Source organism: Astyanax mexicanus, chromosome 12 (assembly GCF_023375975.1).
Source record: "Astyanax mexicanus isolate ESR-SI-001 chromosome 12, AstMex3_surface, whole genome shotgun sequence".
In the NCBI taxonomy this organism is placed as follows: Eukaryota; Metazoa; Chordata; class Actinopteri; order Characiformes; family Acestrorhamphidae; genus Astyanax; species Astyanax mexicanus.
In genome coordinates this window covers 48,405,754-48,424,276 of record NC_064419.1, presented here as the reverse complement: position 1 = coordinate 48,424,276, position 18,523 = coordinate 48,405,754, and the positions used below count along the sequence as shown (strand labels likewise).

The 18,523-nt window shown below is 40.1% G+C and overlaps 1 protein-coding gene across 4 annotated transcripts in view; it reads right to left on the bottom strand.

The window, feature by feature from the left end:
• nphp4 (nephronophthisis 4) overlaps positions 1 to 18,523 on the bottom strand; it is a 313,994-nt gene that overhangs the window by 226,696 nt on the left and 68,775 nt on the right. For all 4 annotated transcript variants that reach the window (XM_022670986.2, XM_022670983.2, XM_022670984.2 and 1 more), the window contains exon 6: positions 16,171 to 16,326. In XM_022670986.2, coding sequence (XP_022526707.2) covers positions 16,171 to 16,326 — 156 coding nt within the window. The remainder of the gene's footprint in view (positions 1 to 16,170; positions 16,327 to 18,523) is intronic.

The window sequence follows — 18,523 nt, the reverse complement described above, 5'->3', positions numbered from 1 at the left end:
TTCGTACAGAGCAGAGCCCCGCCCCCACTACGGCTACTCTGATCATATCACTGTCATGCTCATCCCAGCATACAGACAGCTCATCAGACGTGCCAAATCAGAGAAGAAGCAAGTTACAACCTGGCCTCCAGGAGCCATCTCTGCTCTTCAGGACTGTTTTGAGCACACTGACTGGGACATGTTCAGAGAAGCTGCTACCTCTGATGACTCCATCAACCTGGAGGAGTACACAGACTCAGTGACTGGCTACATCAGCAAGTGCATTGAGGATGTTACTGTCTCCAAAACCATCACATCCCGCCCCAACCAGAAGCCGTGGATGACTGCAGAGGTGCGTGCGCTGCTGAGATCCCGAGACAAGGCCTTTAAGTCAGGGGACAGGGCTGGCCTCCGAAAAGCTAGAGCCAAGCTCTCCCGGGGGATCAGAGAGGCAAAGCGCACCTACGCAAAGAAAATCCACGCCCACTTCCAGGACACTACTGACACTCGGCGCATGTGGCAGGGCATCCAGACCATCACCAACTACAAGTCACCCCCCCCTGCTTGTAACAGTGATGCCTCCCTTCCAGATGCACTGAACTCCTTCTACGCAAGGTTCGAAGCACAGAACTACACGACAGCATGGAAGACTACACCTCCTCCAAACGACCAGGTACTGTGCCTGTCCTCAGCTGATGTGCGGAAAACTCTACTCAGAGTCAACCCACGGAAAGCCCCAGGACCAGACAGCATACCTGGCAGAGTGCTCAGAGGATGTGCAGAACAACTCACGGATGTTCTCACGGACATTTTCAACATCTCTCTGAGTACTGCAATCGTGCCGACGTGCTTCAAGACGACCACCATCGTCCCTGTGCCGAAGAAGTCTCAAGTGTCCTGCCTTAATGACTACCGTCCCATTGCACTTACTCCCATCATCATGAAGTGCTTTGAGAAGCTGGTCATGAGGCACATCAAAAACCAGCTCCCGTCCTCACTGGACCATCTGCAGTTTGCGTATCGTCCAAACAGATCAACAGACGATGCCATCTCTACTGCGCTCCACCTGGCTCTCACCCACCTGGACAACAAAGACTGCTATGTTCGAATGCTGTTCATCAACTTCAGTTCAGCATTCAACACCATCATCCCTCAGCATCTGATAGGAAAACTGAGCTTGCTGGGCCTGAACTCCTCCCTCTGCAACTGGGTTTTAGACTTCCTGACTGAGAGACCACAATCAGTCAGGATTGGAAACAACACCTCCAGCACCACCATACTAAGCACCGGCGCCCCCCAGGGCTGTGTGCTCAGCCCACTGCTGTTCACTCTGCTGACTCATGACTGTACTGCAAAGTACAGCTCAAACCACATCATCAAGTTCGCTGATGACACAACTGTAGTTGGCCTCATCAGCAAGAACGACGAGTCAGCATACAGAGAGGAGGTGCAGTGGCTGACGGACTGGTGCAGAACCAACAACCTATCTCTTAACGTGGATAAAACCAAGGAGATGGTTGTTGACTTCAGGAGAGCTCCAGGTGTCCACCACCCGCTGAACATCAACGGCTCTGCTGTGGAAATTGTGGATAACACCAAGTTCCTCGGTGTTCACATTGCAGAGAACCTCACCTGGTCCCTCAACACCAGCTCCATAACCAAGAAAGCCCAGCAGCGCCTCTACTTCCTGCGGAGACTGAGGAAAGCACATCTCCCACCCCCCATCCTCACCATGTTCTACAGAGGGACTGTAGAAAGCATCCTGAGCACCTGCATTACCGTCTGGTTTGGGAATTGCAACACCTCAGACCGCAAGACCCTACAGCGGATAGTGCGGACAGCTGAGAAAATCATCGGAGTCTCTCTTCCCTCCATCACTGAGATCTACACCACACGCTGCATCCGCAAAGCCACCAGCATTGTGGACGACCCCACCCATCCCTCACACGGACTCTTCGGTCTGATGCCGTCCGGCAGAAGATACAGGAGCATCCGAGCCTCCACTAGTAGACTCTGCAACAGCTTCATCCACCAGGCAGTCAGACTTCTCAACGCACAGAGACAGAACTGAACCCCCACCCCACCCACCACTCACCCAACACACTCGCACAAATCTAAACTGCACACCCCCCCCCCTTTACACTCACAAGAACTGAACTTCACCCACACACACACCCAGTCAGCACACAGAGGCTGACATGACTTTATTTGCTGCACTCTTAAAAACTATAAACTCTACCTCAGTAACTGCTGTGATTATATATGTTCTATATGTTACAGTATGTCACACATCTCTGCACCTTATCCCCACTATACACTTATTATACCGTATCGGTACTGCACTGTCCTGTCTTTAAATTGTCTCGTCCTTTGTATTTATTGTATTTATTGTTATTTAGTGTTATAATTTTATGTTGCACTGTTGTCACTCCTGCACTTTATGTTGTCTATTGCTTGTTGTTCTATGTTGCACCATGGTTCCGGAGGAACGTAATTTCATCACACTGTGTACCTGTACTCAGATGTAATGACAATAAAAGCCTCTTGACTTGACTTGAGAGATGTAGAGAGTGAGAGAGATGTAGACAGAGAGAGAGATGTAGAGAGTGAGAGATGTAGAGAAAGAGCTATGTGGAAAGAGAGAAGTAGAGAGAGAGATTTAGAGAGAGAGATGTAGAGAGTGAGAGAGATGTAGACAGAGAGAGAGATGTAGAGAGTGAGAGATGTAGAGAGTGAGAGATGTAGAGAGTGAGAGAGATGTAGAGAAAGAGCTATGTGGAAAGAGAGAAGTAGAGAGAGAGATTTAGAGAGAGAGATGTAGAGAGTGAGAGAGATGTAGAGAGAGAGAGATGTAGAGTGAGAGAGATGTAGAGTGAGAGAGATGTAGAGTGAGAGAGATGTAGAGAGAGAGAGATGTAGAGAGAGAGAGATGTAGAGTGAGAGAGATGTAGAGAGAGAGAGATGTAGAGAGTGAGAGAGATGTAGAGAGAGAGAGATGTAGAGAGAGAGAGATGTAGAGTGAGAGAGATGTAGAGAGAGAGAGATGTAGAGAGAGAGAGATGTAGAGTGAGAGAGATGTAGAGAGAGAGAGATGTAGAGAGTGAGAGAGAACTGAACTGAACTGGACACCCAGAGAGGCCAGACTGTGCTCTCACTGTGAGCTGGCAGTGGTGGAGACAGAGCTGCACTTCCTCACAGAGTGTCCAAAATACCACTCCATCAGGAGTTTATATTATAGGAAATTTAGCAGCGTCGCCCCCGAGTTCCTACACTGCACTAATACACACAAACTGCCCTACATACTGGGAGAGAGCAGAGAGCTGATCACACTCGCTGCCCAATACATTACAGCCTGTCACAACCTGAGAGACAACCAGTGAGACCGTCCACCAATCACTAATATCTGTACTTATATCTGTAATATGTTATATTGATATTAATATATTAATGTTACCTCTTTTACTTCTATTAATCTAACTTTAACATGCTTTATTACTACTTTTACTTATTTTCTTTATTAATAACTCAACCTTTTTAATATTACTGTTTTTTTTTTCTTTCTTTCTTTCTCTCTAATCTGTAGATTTATTTATGTATTTTATTTTTGTTATTATTAGTATTTTTTTATTATTATTATTATTATTATTATTTTTTTTTTATAACGTCTGTTTACTTGTATTATTAATTGCTTTAGCAATAGTGTATGTAATTACATTCATGCTAATAAAGCACCTCTGAACTGAACTGAGATGTAGAGAGTGAGAGAGATGTAGAGAGAGAGAGATGTAGAGAGAGAGAGATGTAGAGTGAGAGAGATGTAGAGAGAGAGAGATGTAGAGTGAGAGAGATGTAGAGTGAGAGAGATGTAGAGAGTGAGAGAGATGTAGAGAGAGAGAGATGTAGAGAGAGAGAGAGATGTAGAGAGAGAGAGATGTAGAGAGTGAGAGAGATGTAGAGTGAGAGAGATGTAGAGAGAGAGAGAGATGTAGAGAGAGAGAGATGTAGAGAGAGAGAGATGTAGAGTGAGAGAGATGTAGAGAGAGAGAGATGTAGAGAGTGAGAGAGATGTAGAGTGAGAGAGATGTAGAGAGAGAGAGATGTAGAGAGTGAGAGAGATGTAGAGAGAGAGAGATGTAGAGAAAGAGAGAGAGAGAGATGTAGAGAGAGAGAGAGAAAGAGATGTAGAGTGAATGAAAGAGAGAGAGAGAGATGTAGAGAAAGAGCTATGTGGAAAGAGAGATGTAGAGAAAGAGAGAGAGAGAGAGATGTAGAGAGAGAGAGAGAAAGAGATGTAGAGTGAATGAAAGAGAGAGAGAGAGATGTAGAGAGAGAGAGATGTAGAGAGAGAGAGAGAAAGAGATGTAGAGAGAGAGAGATGTAGAGAGAGAGATGTAGAGAGAGAGAGATGTAGAGAGAGAGTGATGTAGAGAGAGATGTAGAGAGAGAGATGTAGAGAGTGAGAGAGATGTAGAGAGAGAGAGATGTAGAGAGTGAGAGAGATGTAGAGTGAGAGAGATGTAGAGAGAGAGATGTAGAGAGTGAGAGAGATGTAGAGAGAGAGAGAGTTACCATGGAGACGCGTTTAAATGGCAGCAGAAAACGTAAGCTCCTAAACAGAACCTAAACTTTTAAGGTATTTTCACACTGAGTGATTGATTTATCATTTATCTACATGATATTACGATGAAGTAAAGGACAGAGCACCTGTAGGGAAAAAAAAGAGAGTTTATTATGAACTACAGCCGAAGTACGGAGCGCGAAGATCAGCTGATGGACTTCAGCCGTTACTAACAACAACATCCGCGACCGATCAGCTGTTAACCTAACACTAACACACAGCGCTCTCACACAGCGGTGAGAGAACAACACACACACACATATACACACACACACTTACACACACACACACACTTACACACACACACACTTACACACACACACACACACACGGAAAATGGAAACGGCCGCTTCCTGCGCTTCCAGCGGACCCAGCGCTTCCAGCGGACCCAGCGCTTCCAGCGGACACTCGCTATACTTGAACGGCAGCGAGGTGCAGTATCCACCGCACGTCAAATCAGCAAACGCCAGGAAAATATTCAAAACAAAAATCCTGTCTGACAACCCAGAAACTTTAGTGGCAGATTTCACTACAAAGAACAATCTAAAGGTAATGTGTAACCTGCTCTTCTCCACCCATCACCCTGCAGACTGGCATACAGTGATCAGTGAGTCTTTCACTTACATAAAGAAAAACGGAATAAGCAAAGGCAGACAAATCACTACATATGAAGATGCTGAGTACACATGCCCCATCCTAACAATAAATATATATCATAACGGTACAGTTATGATCCAGGGACCTGAAAACAGCTTACACAACTTTCAAAACTGCTTTCAAAATATGAAGAAATCTGCTGCATCAAAAAGAAAAACTACAGATTCACAGAGAACACCAGTGAACAACACTGTACACAGATCTGTACACAGCCCTACAACACCACGAGTACAGCCGGAGCTCACACCTAAACTGGCCTGCAGCATCAGGACTCTGAGAGAAGGGCTATCTATATTGGAACAGGAGTTTACTCATTTTAAAGAGAGAATCCTGTCCTGCCCTCCTCAGGAAAACAACAACAGCAGCAAACCAGCAGGAGAACTTTACACTGAAGTTCTACAACATAAGAATGAGATCCGGGAACTACATCAGGCCATGAGAGAACTGGAAGAGGATAATCAGAATCTGAGGACAGTTTTACGGAGAATAACAGAGGAACTAAACACAATCACTCAACAGCTCAGCACTCCAGCACAGATACCCCAACACAGCCAGACAAGCACCAGAGAAAACTGCACCAGCTCCACTAACATTACCTCTCCCACCTCCTCACCCCCACGCCCTACACTACCCTCTCCTCATACCATACCTCAACCTACCCCACCAATACAAACACACACACTCACACCTAACTCCCTCAACATTGAGGAACCCACACACACAACGCCACACACACAGAAGACAACACAGGATGTATTATTTCTGTGTGATTCTAATGGGAAATATTTAGACATGAAACGTCTTTTCCCAAAAAAACATTCAACAAAGATCTGGACTCCAACCATAAACAAAGCCATTGATCAACTATCAAACCTGAACTACAACGGAATTCAGCACATCATCATTCATACGGGGACCAATGATCTAACTCAGAACAGCAGGAACATACCTGAAGCACTCCAACAAACAGCAATGACAGCCAGCAAGAGATTTCCTACAGCAACAATCACCATCTCCACTTTATTACCAAGACTGGACACAGCCCAACACACTATCAACAACATCAACTCAGACATTTACAGACTCTGTACCCACATACCCAACACGCAAGTAGTGCTTTATGGGCAGATTCTTCACAGACACCTTTATGACCGTCTTCATCTAAACCAAAAAGGGGTCAAACTATTTGCAAAGAGCCTGAAAGACACAGTCTTACACCGCAAAAGACCTACAGTCAGACCAAGATCAACATCTGAACCCCTCAGCTCTTCTCAGAACCACCACAGTGAAACCACCAGAGCATTTATTGCTCCCAGCTACAGTCTACAGTGCCCTTCACTCCATCAGACTCCACAACCCAACAGCAGTTGGCAACCACCACCACCACCACAGCTAGAACTCAACCCTTACCCAGAACTACAGCCCAGAACTTATGCTGCTGTAGTTGCTCAAGGAATCACACCTTCACCCAACCAGCTACACCCCAACCAACTACACCCCGACTGGCTTCACCTCAAAGAACCACAGCACAACCAGCAACCATACACCCAGTTACATCTCAACCAGTTAAACCCCAAAGAGCCTCAGCACAACCAGCAACTACACACCAACCAGCTACACTCCAACCCACTACAACCCAAAGAACCACAACACAACCAGCTACACAACAACCAGCTATCACACAACCACCTACACCCTACCCAGCTACTCCCCAGTGAACTACACCACAAAGAACCACAGCACAAACAACAACCGTACACCCAGCTACACCTCAACCAGCTACATCCCAAAGAACCACAGCACAACCAGCAACTGTACACCCAGCTACACCCCAACCAACTACAGCACAACCAATTATTGTACAACCAACTACACACCAACCAGCTACACCTCAACCAACTACAGCACAACCAATTACCGTACAACCAACTACACACCAACCAGCTACACCCCAACCAACTACAACCCAAAGAACCACAGCACAACAAGCTACACCCCAACCCACTACAACCCAAAGACCTACAGCACAACCAGCTACACCCCAACCAGCTATCACACAACCAGCTACACCCTACCCAGCTACTCCCCAACGAACTACAACCCAAAGAGCTACAACACAACCAGCTATCACACAACCAACTACCCATCACCTGGTTACACCACAACTGGCTTTATCAAAACCAGCTACACCAAAACCAACCAACCAACTACATCCCAACCAAATATAATCCAACCAGCTGCAATCTAACCAGCTACACTCCAACCAGATAAGAGAATTTATCACCATCCTTTATCAAACTAATGAACTCATTTTTGTTTTATCACTCTTGTTATAATACTTTTTAAAATTATCTACACTGATACAACTGCACTAATATTTACACTTAAATCAATTAATACTATTAGAAAAAATGATTATAGTTGGGTAATGAATTGAATATCTCTTTGTGAAATACCTATAATTATCTGATGATGGCTTCCTTTTCAATTAGTTGTTGGAATATTCAAGGTTCTTTCTCGTCAACATTTGGTCTAAAGTTTACAAATCCAGATTTTATAAATAATATATATAATAGAGATTTAATTATTCTACAAGAAACATGGGATAACCATCCAAATTCTTCCTGTCCGAATAATTACATAGAACTATATCTACCCCCCACAAAACATGCCCATATTAAAAATGGTAGAAACTCAGGTGGTATACTTGTGTGGTATAAAGAAGAATATAGATCATTCATAACTCTTCTAAAAAATAATAAAAATTATCTATGGATTAAATTAAACAAGAACTTATTAGGAAATGATAGAGATATATATTTATGCACTATTTATATACCTCCTCAAAATTCGCCTTATTACACAGAAGACATTTTTGAAAATCTTCAAAGTGAAATAAATAATTACCAGACATTAGGTTATATTTTACTATGTGGAGATTTCAATGCCAGAACTGCAAGAGAAAACGACTTTATTGATATAGATAAAACAACAAATATACATAAACAAACCCTATACTGCCACACAAGCATAACCACTCAGAGACAAAGTTATGATAGTGTAATTAATAAACACGGAAAACACGTCCTCCAGCTGTGTAAAGGCCTGGGTCTGTACATCGTTAACGGCAGAACCAGAGGAGACTCGCTGGGCAGATTCACCTACAGCTCTGCACTGGGCAGCAGTGTGGTAGATTACGCCATCACAGACATCAATCCAGGACATATCAGTGCATTCGTAGTCTTACCACAATTATATCTTTCAGACCATTGCCAAACCGTCCTGTACCTGAAAAAATCAACAACTAACACCAACACACACGACCCAGACACCGACACTTACCCTCTCCCTAAACCATACAAATGGACAGAAGAAAGTACCACAAATTACACAACAGCACTGGACTCTGAAAATATTAAACAAATGTTAGATACATTTATTCAAACACACTATCAAGCTACCAAAAAAGACATAAATCTGGCAACTGATTGCCTAAATAAAATTTTTTACCAACTAACTAAAAAGTCAAATCTAAAGACATTAATAACCAAAACATTGAAACAAAAACCAAAAGAAAAATGGTTCGACAAGGAATGTTTAACATCCAAAAAACAATTACGAAATTTAGCCAACAGGAAACACAGGAACCCAAATGACCAACAATTGCGACTAGAATATTTTCAAACATTACGACAATACAAACGATTAATTAGAACTAAAAAATATCAATACACAGAAACCCAATGTAGTAAAATGGAAAAAGCTATTAAAGAAAATTATTTTTGGGATTTATGGAAAAAAAATATTACAACAACCAATCTTAAAAATACCTCAATTAAAAATAGCAAAATATGGAAAATGTTTTTTGAAGACCTTTATAAAACTCCAGATGAATCAAACAAAAATACCATCACTGAAAAACTCAGTACATTAGAATCAGCTATAAAAGACAATCAGTCTCCATTAGACTACCCCATATCTATACAGGAATTAAAGGAAACACTCAAATTACTAAAACAAGGAAAAGCCTGCGGAATTGATAATATAAAAAACGAAATGTTAAAACACAGCAGTCCCAAATTACAATTGGCCATACTAAAACTTTTTAATCTAGTACTTAATTGTGGATTTTTTCCTGTAATCTGGAATAGAGGTCTAATTACTCCAATTTATAAAAATGGTGATAAATTTGACCCAAATAACTACAGGGGTATCTGTGTAAACAGTAATTTAGGCAAAGTCTTCTGCAGTATACTAAACACCAGGCTATTAAAATATTTAACAGAACATAATACCCTATCAAAATGTCAAATTGGATTTCTACCTAAACACCGAACCACAGACCATATTTACACCTTAGATGCACTCATTCAAAAACACGTCCATCAAAAAACCAAAGGGAAGATATTTGCTTGTTTCGTAGACTTTAAAAAAGCATTCGACTCAATTTGGCACAATGGACTATTTCTCCAATTACTTGAATCTGGTATAGGGGGGAAGGTTTATGATTTAATTAAATCCAAATATAATGATAATAAATGTGCAGTAAAAATTGAGAACAGAAGAACAGATTTTTTTAAACAAGGACGTGGAGTGCATCAAGGATGTAATCTATCTCCAACTTTATTTAACATATACATCAACAAATTGGCTACAACCCTTGAAAATTCTCCAAACTTAGGTCTTGAATTAAATGATAAAGAAATAAAACTCCTATTATATGCAGATGATTTACTTTTATTAGCTCCAACAGCAGAAGCCTTACAACAACATTTAAATATATTAGAAGAATTTTGTCAAGATTGGGCCCTAGACATTAATATCAACAAAACCAAAATAATGATTTTCCAAAAAAAAGCCAGATCACAAAAATCTAAATTCCACTTTACATTCAGAGGAATAACTCTACAGCACTGTATGGACTACAATTACCTGGGCCTGGTAATAAGTGCATCTGGCAGGTTTAATAAGACTACGAATGCACTGGTAGAGAAAGCAAGAAAAGCATTTTTTACCATCAAAAGATCCCTAAACAAATTTAATCTTCCAATACAAATCTGGCTAAAAATATTTAATTATATTATTAAACCCATACTTTTATATGGCAGTGAAGTTTGGGGACCTAAAATTTATAAAGGACACGCATCATGGGACACGAATCCAATAGAAAAATTTCACCTGGAATTCTGCAAAGAAATTTTAAAAGTCCATCGCAGCACGGTGAACCTGGCGTGCAGAGCAGAGCTCGGCCAGTTTCCTCTCTCCCTATCCATCATAACCAGAGCTTTAAAATTCCACTCTCACCTGTCCCAATCCCACCCAGACTCATATCACCACACAGCATACCTTAATACCTGCACACACCCAGAAACAGACCCTCTCACACACATTAAACACCACCACCACCTTCACACCACCACCTGCTACACCCTCAAACACACACACCTCCAAACCATCCACAAAACACAGCAATCAGACTATATTAATCACTGGCTTCATGAAATTTCCTCCATTAATAAATTAGAATGTTACAGATCATTAAATAGAGAATACACCCTCGCAGATTACCTGACTAAAATTAAAAACCCCAGAGAAAGACACACACTGACGATGTACAGACTCAGTGCCCACAGCCTGGAGATAGAGAGCGGGAGACAGAGGAAACACTGGAGACCCAGAGCCGAGCGAGTGTGTGATCACTGCAGCTCCGGGCAGGTAGAAACCGAGCAGCACTTCCTCTCCTCCTGCTCTAAATACACCCAGCTCAGACTCCAGTTCCTACAGAACATCACATCCACCATCCCATCACTCAGATTAATAACAGAGGAAGATCTGATCAGACTGTATTTAGGAGAGATTCCAGAATGTGCTGGATTATCTGCTAAATATGTACACAACTGCCACACCCTGAGAAACCAGAGCCCCACCCTACACTAAACAACCCTGCTTATATAATTATATATATATTATTGCATAAACTATATGTACAGTTATTTCTTATTATAATTATTATTATTATTATTATTTTTTTTTCTCACATATTGTAATTTATTTATTATCCTTCAATTTTGTCATAATTTGATTATTATTTTTGTATTTGTTGAATTGTTTGCTTTGGCAACAGTTATTGTTTACAATTCATGCCAATAAAGCCATTTGAATTTGAATTTGAATTTGAAAGAGAGAGAGATGTAGAGAGAGAGAGAGAAAGAGATGTAGAAAGAGAGAAAGAGTGAGAAAGATGTAAACAGAGAGAGAGAGAGAGAGAGAGAGATGTAGAGAGATGTAGAGAGAGACAGATGAGACAGAGAGAGATGTAGAGAGAAAGAGAGATATAGATAGAGCAATGTGGAGAAAGTGACGTGGAAAGAAAGAAAGAAAGAAAGAAAGAAAGAAAGAAAGAAAGAAAGAAAGAAAGAAAGAAAGAAAGAAAGAAAGAAAGAAAGAAAGAAAGAAAGAAAGAAAGAAAGAAAGAAAGAAAGAAAGAAAGAAAGAAAGAAAGAAAGAAAGAAAGAAAGAAAGAAAGAAAGAAAGAAAGAAAGAAAGAAAGAAAGAAAGAAAGAAAGAAAGAAAGAAAGAAAGAAAGAAAGAAAGAAAGAAAGAAAGAAAGAAAGAAAGAAAGAAAGAAAGAAAGAAAGAAAGAAAGAAAGAAAGAAAGAAAGAAAGAAAGAAAGAAAGAAAGAAAGAAAGAAAGAAAGAAAGAAAGAAAGAAAGAAAGAAAAAGAAAGAAAGAAAGAAATAAAGATGTAGAGAGAGATTTTTTTTTTTATTGAACATTTATCTATTTTTATTGATTTATATATATATATATGATTTTCTTGTATATGTAAGGTATGTTAATGTATTTGTTTTATAAATACTGTTTTTTTATTTATTTATAATAACTACTTGTTTCATTGCTTTGGCCAAAGTTGTAAATAGCAATTTATATCCAAAAAAAAGCTATGCTTAAATTGGAAAAAAAGATAGAGAGATGTAGAGAGAGAGAGAGATGTAGAGAGAGAAAGAGAAATAGAGAGAGATGTGTTAGAAGACACTAGTATACTGTATTTACTAACAGAGGTGTGCTGTCTGATTCCTGTTATTGGTGTAATGGATTGTGGGAAATGTGTTTTCTCCAGTATAAGGGGTTTACAGGACCTCACAGAGACCAGGCTCAGTCTACCATATAACCTGAACGGCACTCTGAGGGAGTGTAGATGCTTCCCCAGCGCTCTGTGTGTTAAGATGTTTAATATCCTGGAATTATGAGGTGCAATAATTGGGCCTAAGAGACTTTAAAGAGCTTTAAAAAGTGAGAGTGAATGAGACTGAACACATACATTCATATTTAACTCATTTACTGTATTTTTTTTGTGGACTATAAGGAGCACTTAAAATTCCAAAAATCATTTTTAGTTTAGTTCTCTAGCACTGAGACTTGAAACTGGAGCAGTATTAGCTTTAGCTGCTAACAATGCTAAGCGATAGCTCTTTCACTGTTCAGAGTTGAGTATATCGGAATGTAGTCTGTGTGTTTACCAATGTTAAAACAAGCTATGTCGGATGAATCACTAACTAATAATGGCCTAATATCACCGAAACACTAAGGATTCATCAGCAAGCGCTAGCAGTTAGCCACTAATGCTAATGCTGCTGTACCCAGCTTTATATATATATATATATATATATATATATATATATATATATATATATATATATATATATATATATTTTTTTTTTTTTTAGGAATCACAGTTTTGTTTACTTAGTTTAGCTTTACTTAACTTCGTTAACTACCCCCTCCACCACCACCTAGCAGAGAGACCTGCTGAATTAGAAGAAAAACATAGCAACACCCCTGTTCCTTACTAGTGTCACATAATGTGCGAAAAATACGATACACTCATTGACAAAACAATAAAATACCAATAAAACAACTGTTGAAAACTGTTGAAGGCACTATTCTAAATACAAGATAAGATTGTGAAGCATGTCTCTCACCAAGAGGTACACTACCCAAAAGTCGTAGCCTCCGAGAGCCCTTTTGTAGCGCTGTTTTTTTTGCAGTTTAATGATGCAGTACAAGTTTAATAACCTAAACATGTCTGTTAAGTATATCTAGGCCTTTAAACAGTGCAGTTAAGTTAACCAAATTACAGCAGTAACAACACCCCATGACAATATATTTATAATTATAAATACAGATTTATAATAATAAGTAAAAACTTAAGAATAAAAACAGATTGGAATTAATCTCTGCTGTTGAGCAGCTCTGGGTGAATGTGCTCAGTGCTATCAGCAGATACTGAGCCACAAATAGCTGCCCTTTACTTGTTCAAGCAACGAATTTAATTGATAATGAGGTTCAGCTGATCAAAGACAGCCAGGCGTGAAGACAGACAGCACAGCTGAGCAGAGAGACACATGATCTTTCAGTCTATACTAGTGATGCAGTGTTTTCACAAGCAGAAACACACTATTACTGATCAAAAACTCACACATAAACTACTATTACTACTACTATTACAATCTCTGGGGTCTGGAGAGGTCATATAGACAGAAAGACAGATAGACAGACAGACCAACAGACAGACAGACTGACAGATAAACATAGAGAGCAACCTAGTTAGACAGGACAGGCAGACAGACAGAAAATGGAGAGCTCATATATGTTAGACAGGACAGGCAGACGGACAGAGAAGTACACAGAGAGGCAGATATACGAATAGATAGACAAACAGACATCAGTCCGACAGATATAGACCAACAGACAGATAGACAGACAAACAGAGAAATAGACAGACAGATATCTACCTAAAAGGATAGACAGTTGTTACAACAGACAGACACACAGACAGGTTGATAGACAACTTCCAACCTAGACAAGACAAACTATCCGTCAGTCACACACACACAGACGGACAGATTGACAGACTAACAGGCAGACAGACAGACCAACAGAGAGACAGACAGTCAGATCAAAAACTACCTAGCTAGATGGGACAGGCAGACAGACAGCCATACAGACAGTCAGATAAACAAACAAGGATGAATGTAATACTGATGAAAATGAGAGATAAACAGAGAAAAAGAGAGAGAGGGAGAGAGAGAGAGGATTAGTGAGAGAGAGAGAGAGAGAGAGAGAGAGAGAGAGAGAAGTAGGGATGAGTGACAGAGAGAGATAGAAAGAGAGATGGAGTGAAGGAGAGAGAAGAGAGAGATACAGAGTGAGAGACAATAAGTGTGTGAGAGAGAGAGACACCTCAAAATAAGACTTCTAAAATCTTGGGGACCCCAACCCCACAGAAAATGATTATTATTATTATTATTATTATTATTATTATTATTATTATTATTATTATTATTATTATTATTATTATTGTTATTATATAATTATATTTTTTGATAAGTAATATTATTATAATAATAATATTAATGATTATTTTTGTTATAAATGTTATTAATGTGTCTTATGTATGTTCATATCATTGTTGTTAATTGTTATAATGCTTTGGCAACACTGTAACTCACAGTCATGCTAATAAAGCTACATTGAATTGAACTGAATTGAATTGAACTGAACTAATAGAGAGAGAGAGAGAGAGAGAGAGAGAGAGTGACAGATAGACGTATATGTGAATAGGTATATCTGTCTGTCTCTCTGGTTCTGATGTGCTGGTCTGGGGTCAGGCTCTTGTGGTTATGTGGAGCAGTGCTGGATTAGAGAAGCATCATGCACTCGTCCCCATCTCCTCAGCTCTGTCTGCATCTCATTACACATACACTCACACACTCACACACTCACACACTCACACACACTATCCACCGCACCGGATCAGAACCAGCTCAACCACTGACCCGCTAACCGCATAAAACAAAGCTAAAACACATGTATTAATGCTTATTAAAGCCAGAATCAGTAGTGTGAGACGCTTCCTGCAGACAGCAGCTCCAACAGAACCGGGCCTGTACTCTCTACAGAGGCATTACAAGCTGGTTCTGTTGTCGCCATAGCAACAAAGCACGTTCTGATCCAGATGTGTGTCGTTCTGGATTGTAACTTGATAATTATGTTTTTATTTGTAGTTGGAAAATTACACTTCAAGCTACTTTGGGGATTTCTCCAAACCTCTCCATTTCTTCTCCTGTCCTTGTTTGATACAGAGGATTTAAGTTTAAGCAAAAAAAATGTATATATTGTACCATAAGATGATAATGTAATTACTGTAACAGGCCTACAAACAATATTCTAAACCAATCAGTGTCTAAGTTTTGGGATTTGGGGGATTTAGCTCCCTCTCTGGTGAGAATGGGTGCTTGCACCGAGCATGCGGAAGAATCATTTTAAAGTGGGAGGGTGTGATGCGGTCTCCTTTCAGAATGGATTACTCCGATTCCAGGTTATGTTCAGTCAGAGAGAGAGAGAGAGAGAGAGAGAGAGAGAGAGAGAGAGAGAGAGAGAGAGAGCGCTCAGTCAGAAACTTCACTCCTTTGTTTCTTTGGTTTTACTATGAGTGAATAGAGAAGCTACTGAGCTCTAAGTTTCCTCTTCTGAAGTCTCCATTGCTCCACCAGTCGCTCGCGTTCAGTAAAACTGAACACCCCAGTTTTTAGAATTAATATATTATTAGGCTTAGCAGGGATGGTGGTTCAGCACACTGGCACCATTAAACACTTTATTTTATCCATATTCTTCTCCACTCAGAAATAGTTCTGCTTTTAGTTTAGAATCTAAATAATATGGACTACCACTTTAAGTATAGAGTACCTCTGCCCACATAGTAAAGTTGTGAAACTGGACAAAACTATCCGAACTAAACACGGTACAAAATATGATGCAACACACACACATGAAGCTTAGTTCAGACTCTGGTCCTCCAGAATTTCAGGAGTGAAAACCTCATTGATCTCTGAGGGATTGTGGGTAATCTTACCTGTGCTGTCAGTAGGTGGTAGAACTCCAGGGATGGGATGGTGGGCAGAGAGCAGGATGTTGGGTGGGATCAGGTGCATGGCCGGGGTGAGGGCGGGGTGAGGCTGGAGAGAGTACAGCAGCTGGGTTCCCTCCATTACTGATAACACAGCGTTCACTGCAAACACACACACACACACACACACACACAACAACACACACCATCAACCAATCACTCTATATAACATACTGATGCAGTCCAGACTGATAGAGCCATAACCAAGTACTGGAACCAAGGACCAATAGAGGTTTGTTAAAAAAAAAATAATAATAAATAAATAAAAAAGTGATTTATTGTTTATTTCATTTTAAATTATTATACACAATATTCAAATAAATTAAATTAAATTCAATGTAGCTTTATTAGCATGACTGTGAGTTACAGTGTTGCCAAAGCATTATAACAATTAACAACAACGATATGAACATACATAACAGACACAATTATAACATTTATAACAGAAAGAATCATTATGATTATTATAATAATTATATTATCTATCAATAATTGTACTTTTATAATAACAATTATTTTCTGTTGGGTGGGGGTCAATAATACAATACTGTAGCAAGAAAAAGTATGTGGACCCTTTGGAATATCATGGTTTTCTTCATAAATATGTTCTAAAACGTGAGCAATAACTTCAAGCAGGCACTTCCTGTAACTGTAGATCAGACCTGCACATCATTCAGGAGGAATTTTAGCTCATTCTTCCTGCAGAACTGCTTTATCTTTCGCATATTCATCAGACACCTCAAGTGTAAATCTCTCTTCAACCCAATCCATATAATCTGAGATCTGGGCTCAGACTCAGCCACTCCAGGAGCCCTTCGGGTCATTGTCCTGTTGCATAACCCAACTTACTCTATAACAGAGATTCAGCTGATTTATTGACACTCACATTATCCTGTAGAATATTTTTATACATTTTGGAATTCATCTTCCCCTCAATTATTATAAGCTGACCAGGACCTAATGCTGAAGAAAAGCAGACCCAAATCATGATGCTCCCACCACCATGCTTTACGGATAGGATGATGTTTCCATGGTGATGTGCAGTGCTTTTTATGCAAGATGCAATGTAGCAAACGTCACTGTTGAGCTCTTGGGGTAATTTTGACTGAGTGACCACTTCTTCACAGAGGAACTACTGTCTCAAACTGTCTTCATTTGTAGATTATTTGCTGTACTGTAGACTGCTTAATTTCTTAAGCCTGAAAACTCATTTTCTAAACCTTTTCAGCTTAACGATAAACAATTTTTAATTGTAGATCCTCTAAAAGCACGTTTTGTCACGGCACAGCTCTTACATGCATATCCCTCTTTTGAGAAGCAAACTGTGGAAACTGTTCACATGGAAATTTTTAAATTTTGTGAATAATAAACTAATTAGAGTATCTCTTGCTCATCATTCCCTTTAATAGTCAGGTGAGCTCTGACTTTGGTGGATTGTTATTTTAACGGCGCAGCTACCTGGACGTGTCCAACCAACTGCTGGTTGACGCTGTGAAGGAGCTCCAGCAGCTCATTTACGGGAACAGCAATGTTATTTTATTTAGTATTCTGTTTATTGTTGATGTAAAAGTTGTGCACCTGTTTGAAAAGATAGCAATAAATGTCTGACTGCTGACTGTTGTCAGGGTTTTAATCAGTCAGTGGAGCTCCTGTGTTTTCTGATACCAAAATAAACAAGCAAAACTCCAGAAATGTACCTGAACACACCTCATTTCCAGAACACCACGCCCATTAGTGTAGATATATTCAGAAGCTCTGCTGATATTTAAACGAGGCAGGAGGAAGGAGCTCAAATAGACTGTTGTAGACTGAGTGTAAGATAGCAATAAACATCGCAATGAATGTGATTTGTTACATGGGCCTACTTTCTAAAAGAACCGGTTCTGTCCAGTGATTTCAAGTCTTCTCTGCAGTCTTATGTAAGATAAGTCTTATGTAAGATAAAGTACTGTATGTTACAGGATCAGAGCCGAGACAGAACACGAGGGTCCACCCATTAGGGTCAGAACCTCGCTGCTGTGGACTCAGGACGTGCTCTCAGTACACGCTCAGCAGAAACCCGGACCTGCAGGTGAGGAACAGGTATCTGCAGATCTGCTGCTGCCCACTAACAGCCATCTATACCAGCCGGTGTCAGAACCGGTCCGGTCCAGTTCTGTAAAGCCATTATTAAAGTCTTACGCAAGATACAGCGGCTTCACCTGAAATATAAGAGCTGCTGCTTATTCAGAGCAGATTCTGAAGAGCAGGAAAGAAACCAGCCACGTCTGAACTGAAGATTAGTAATATAGTCTTCTGT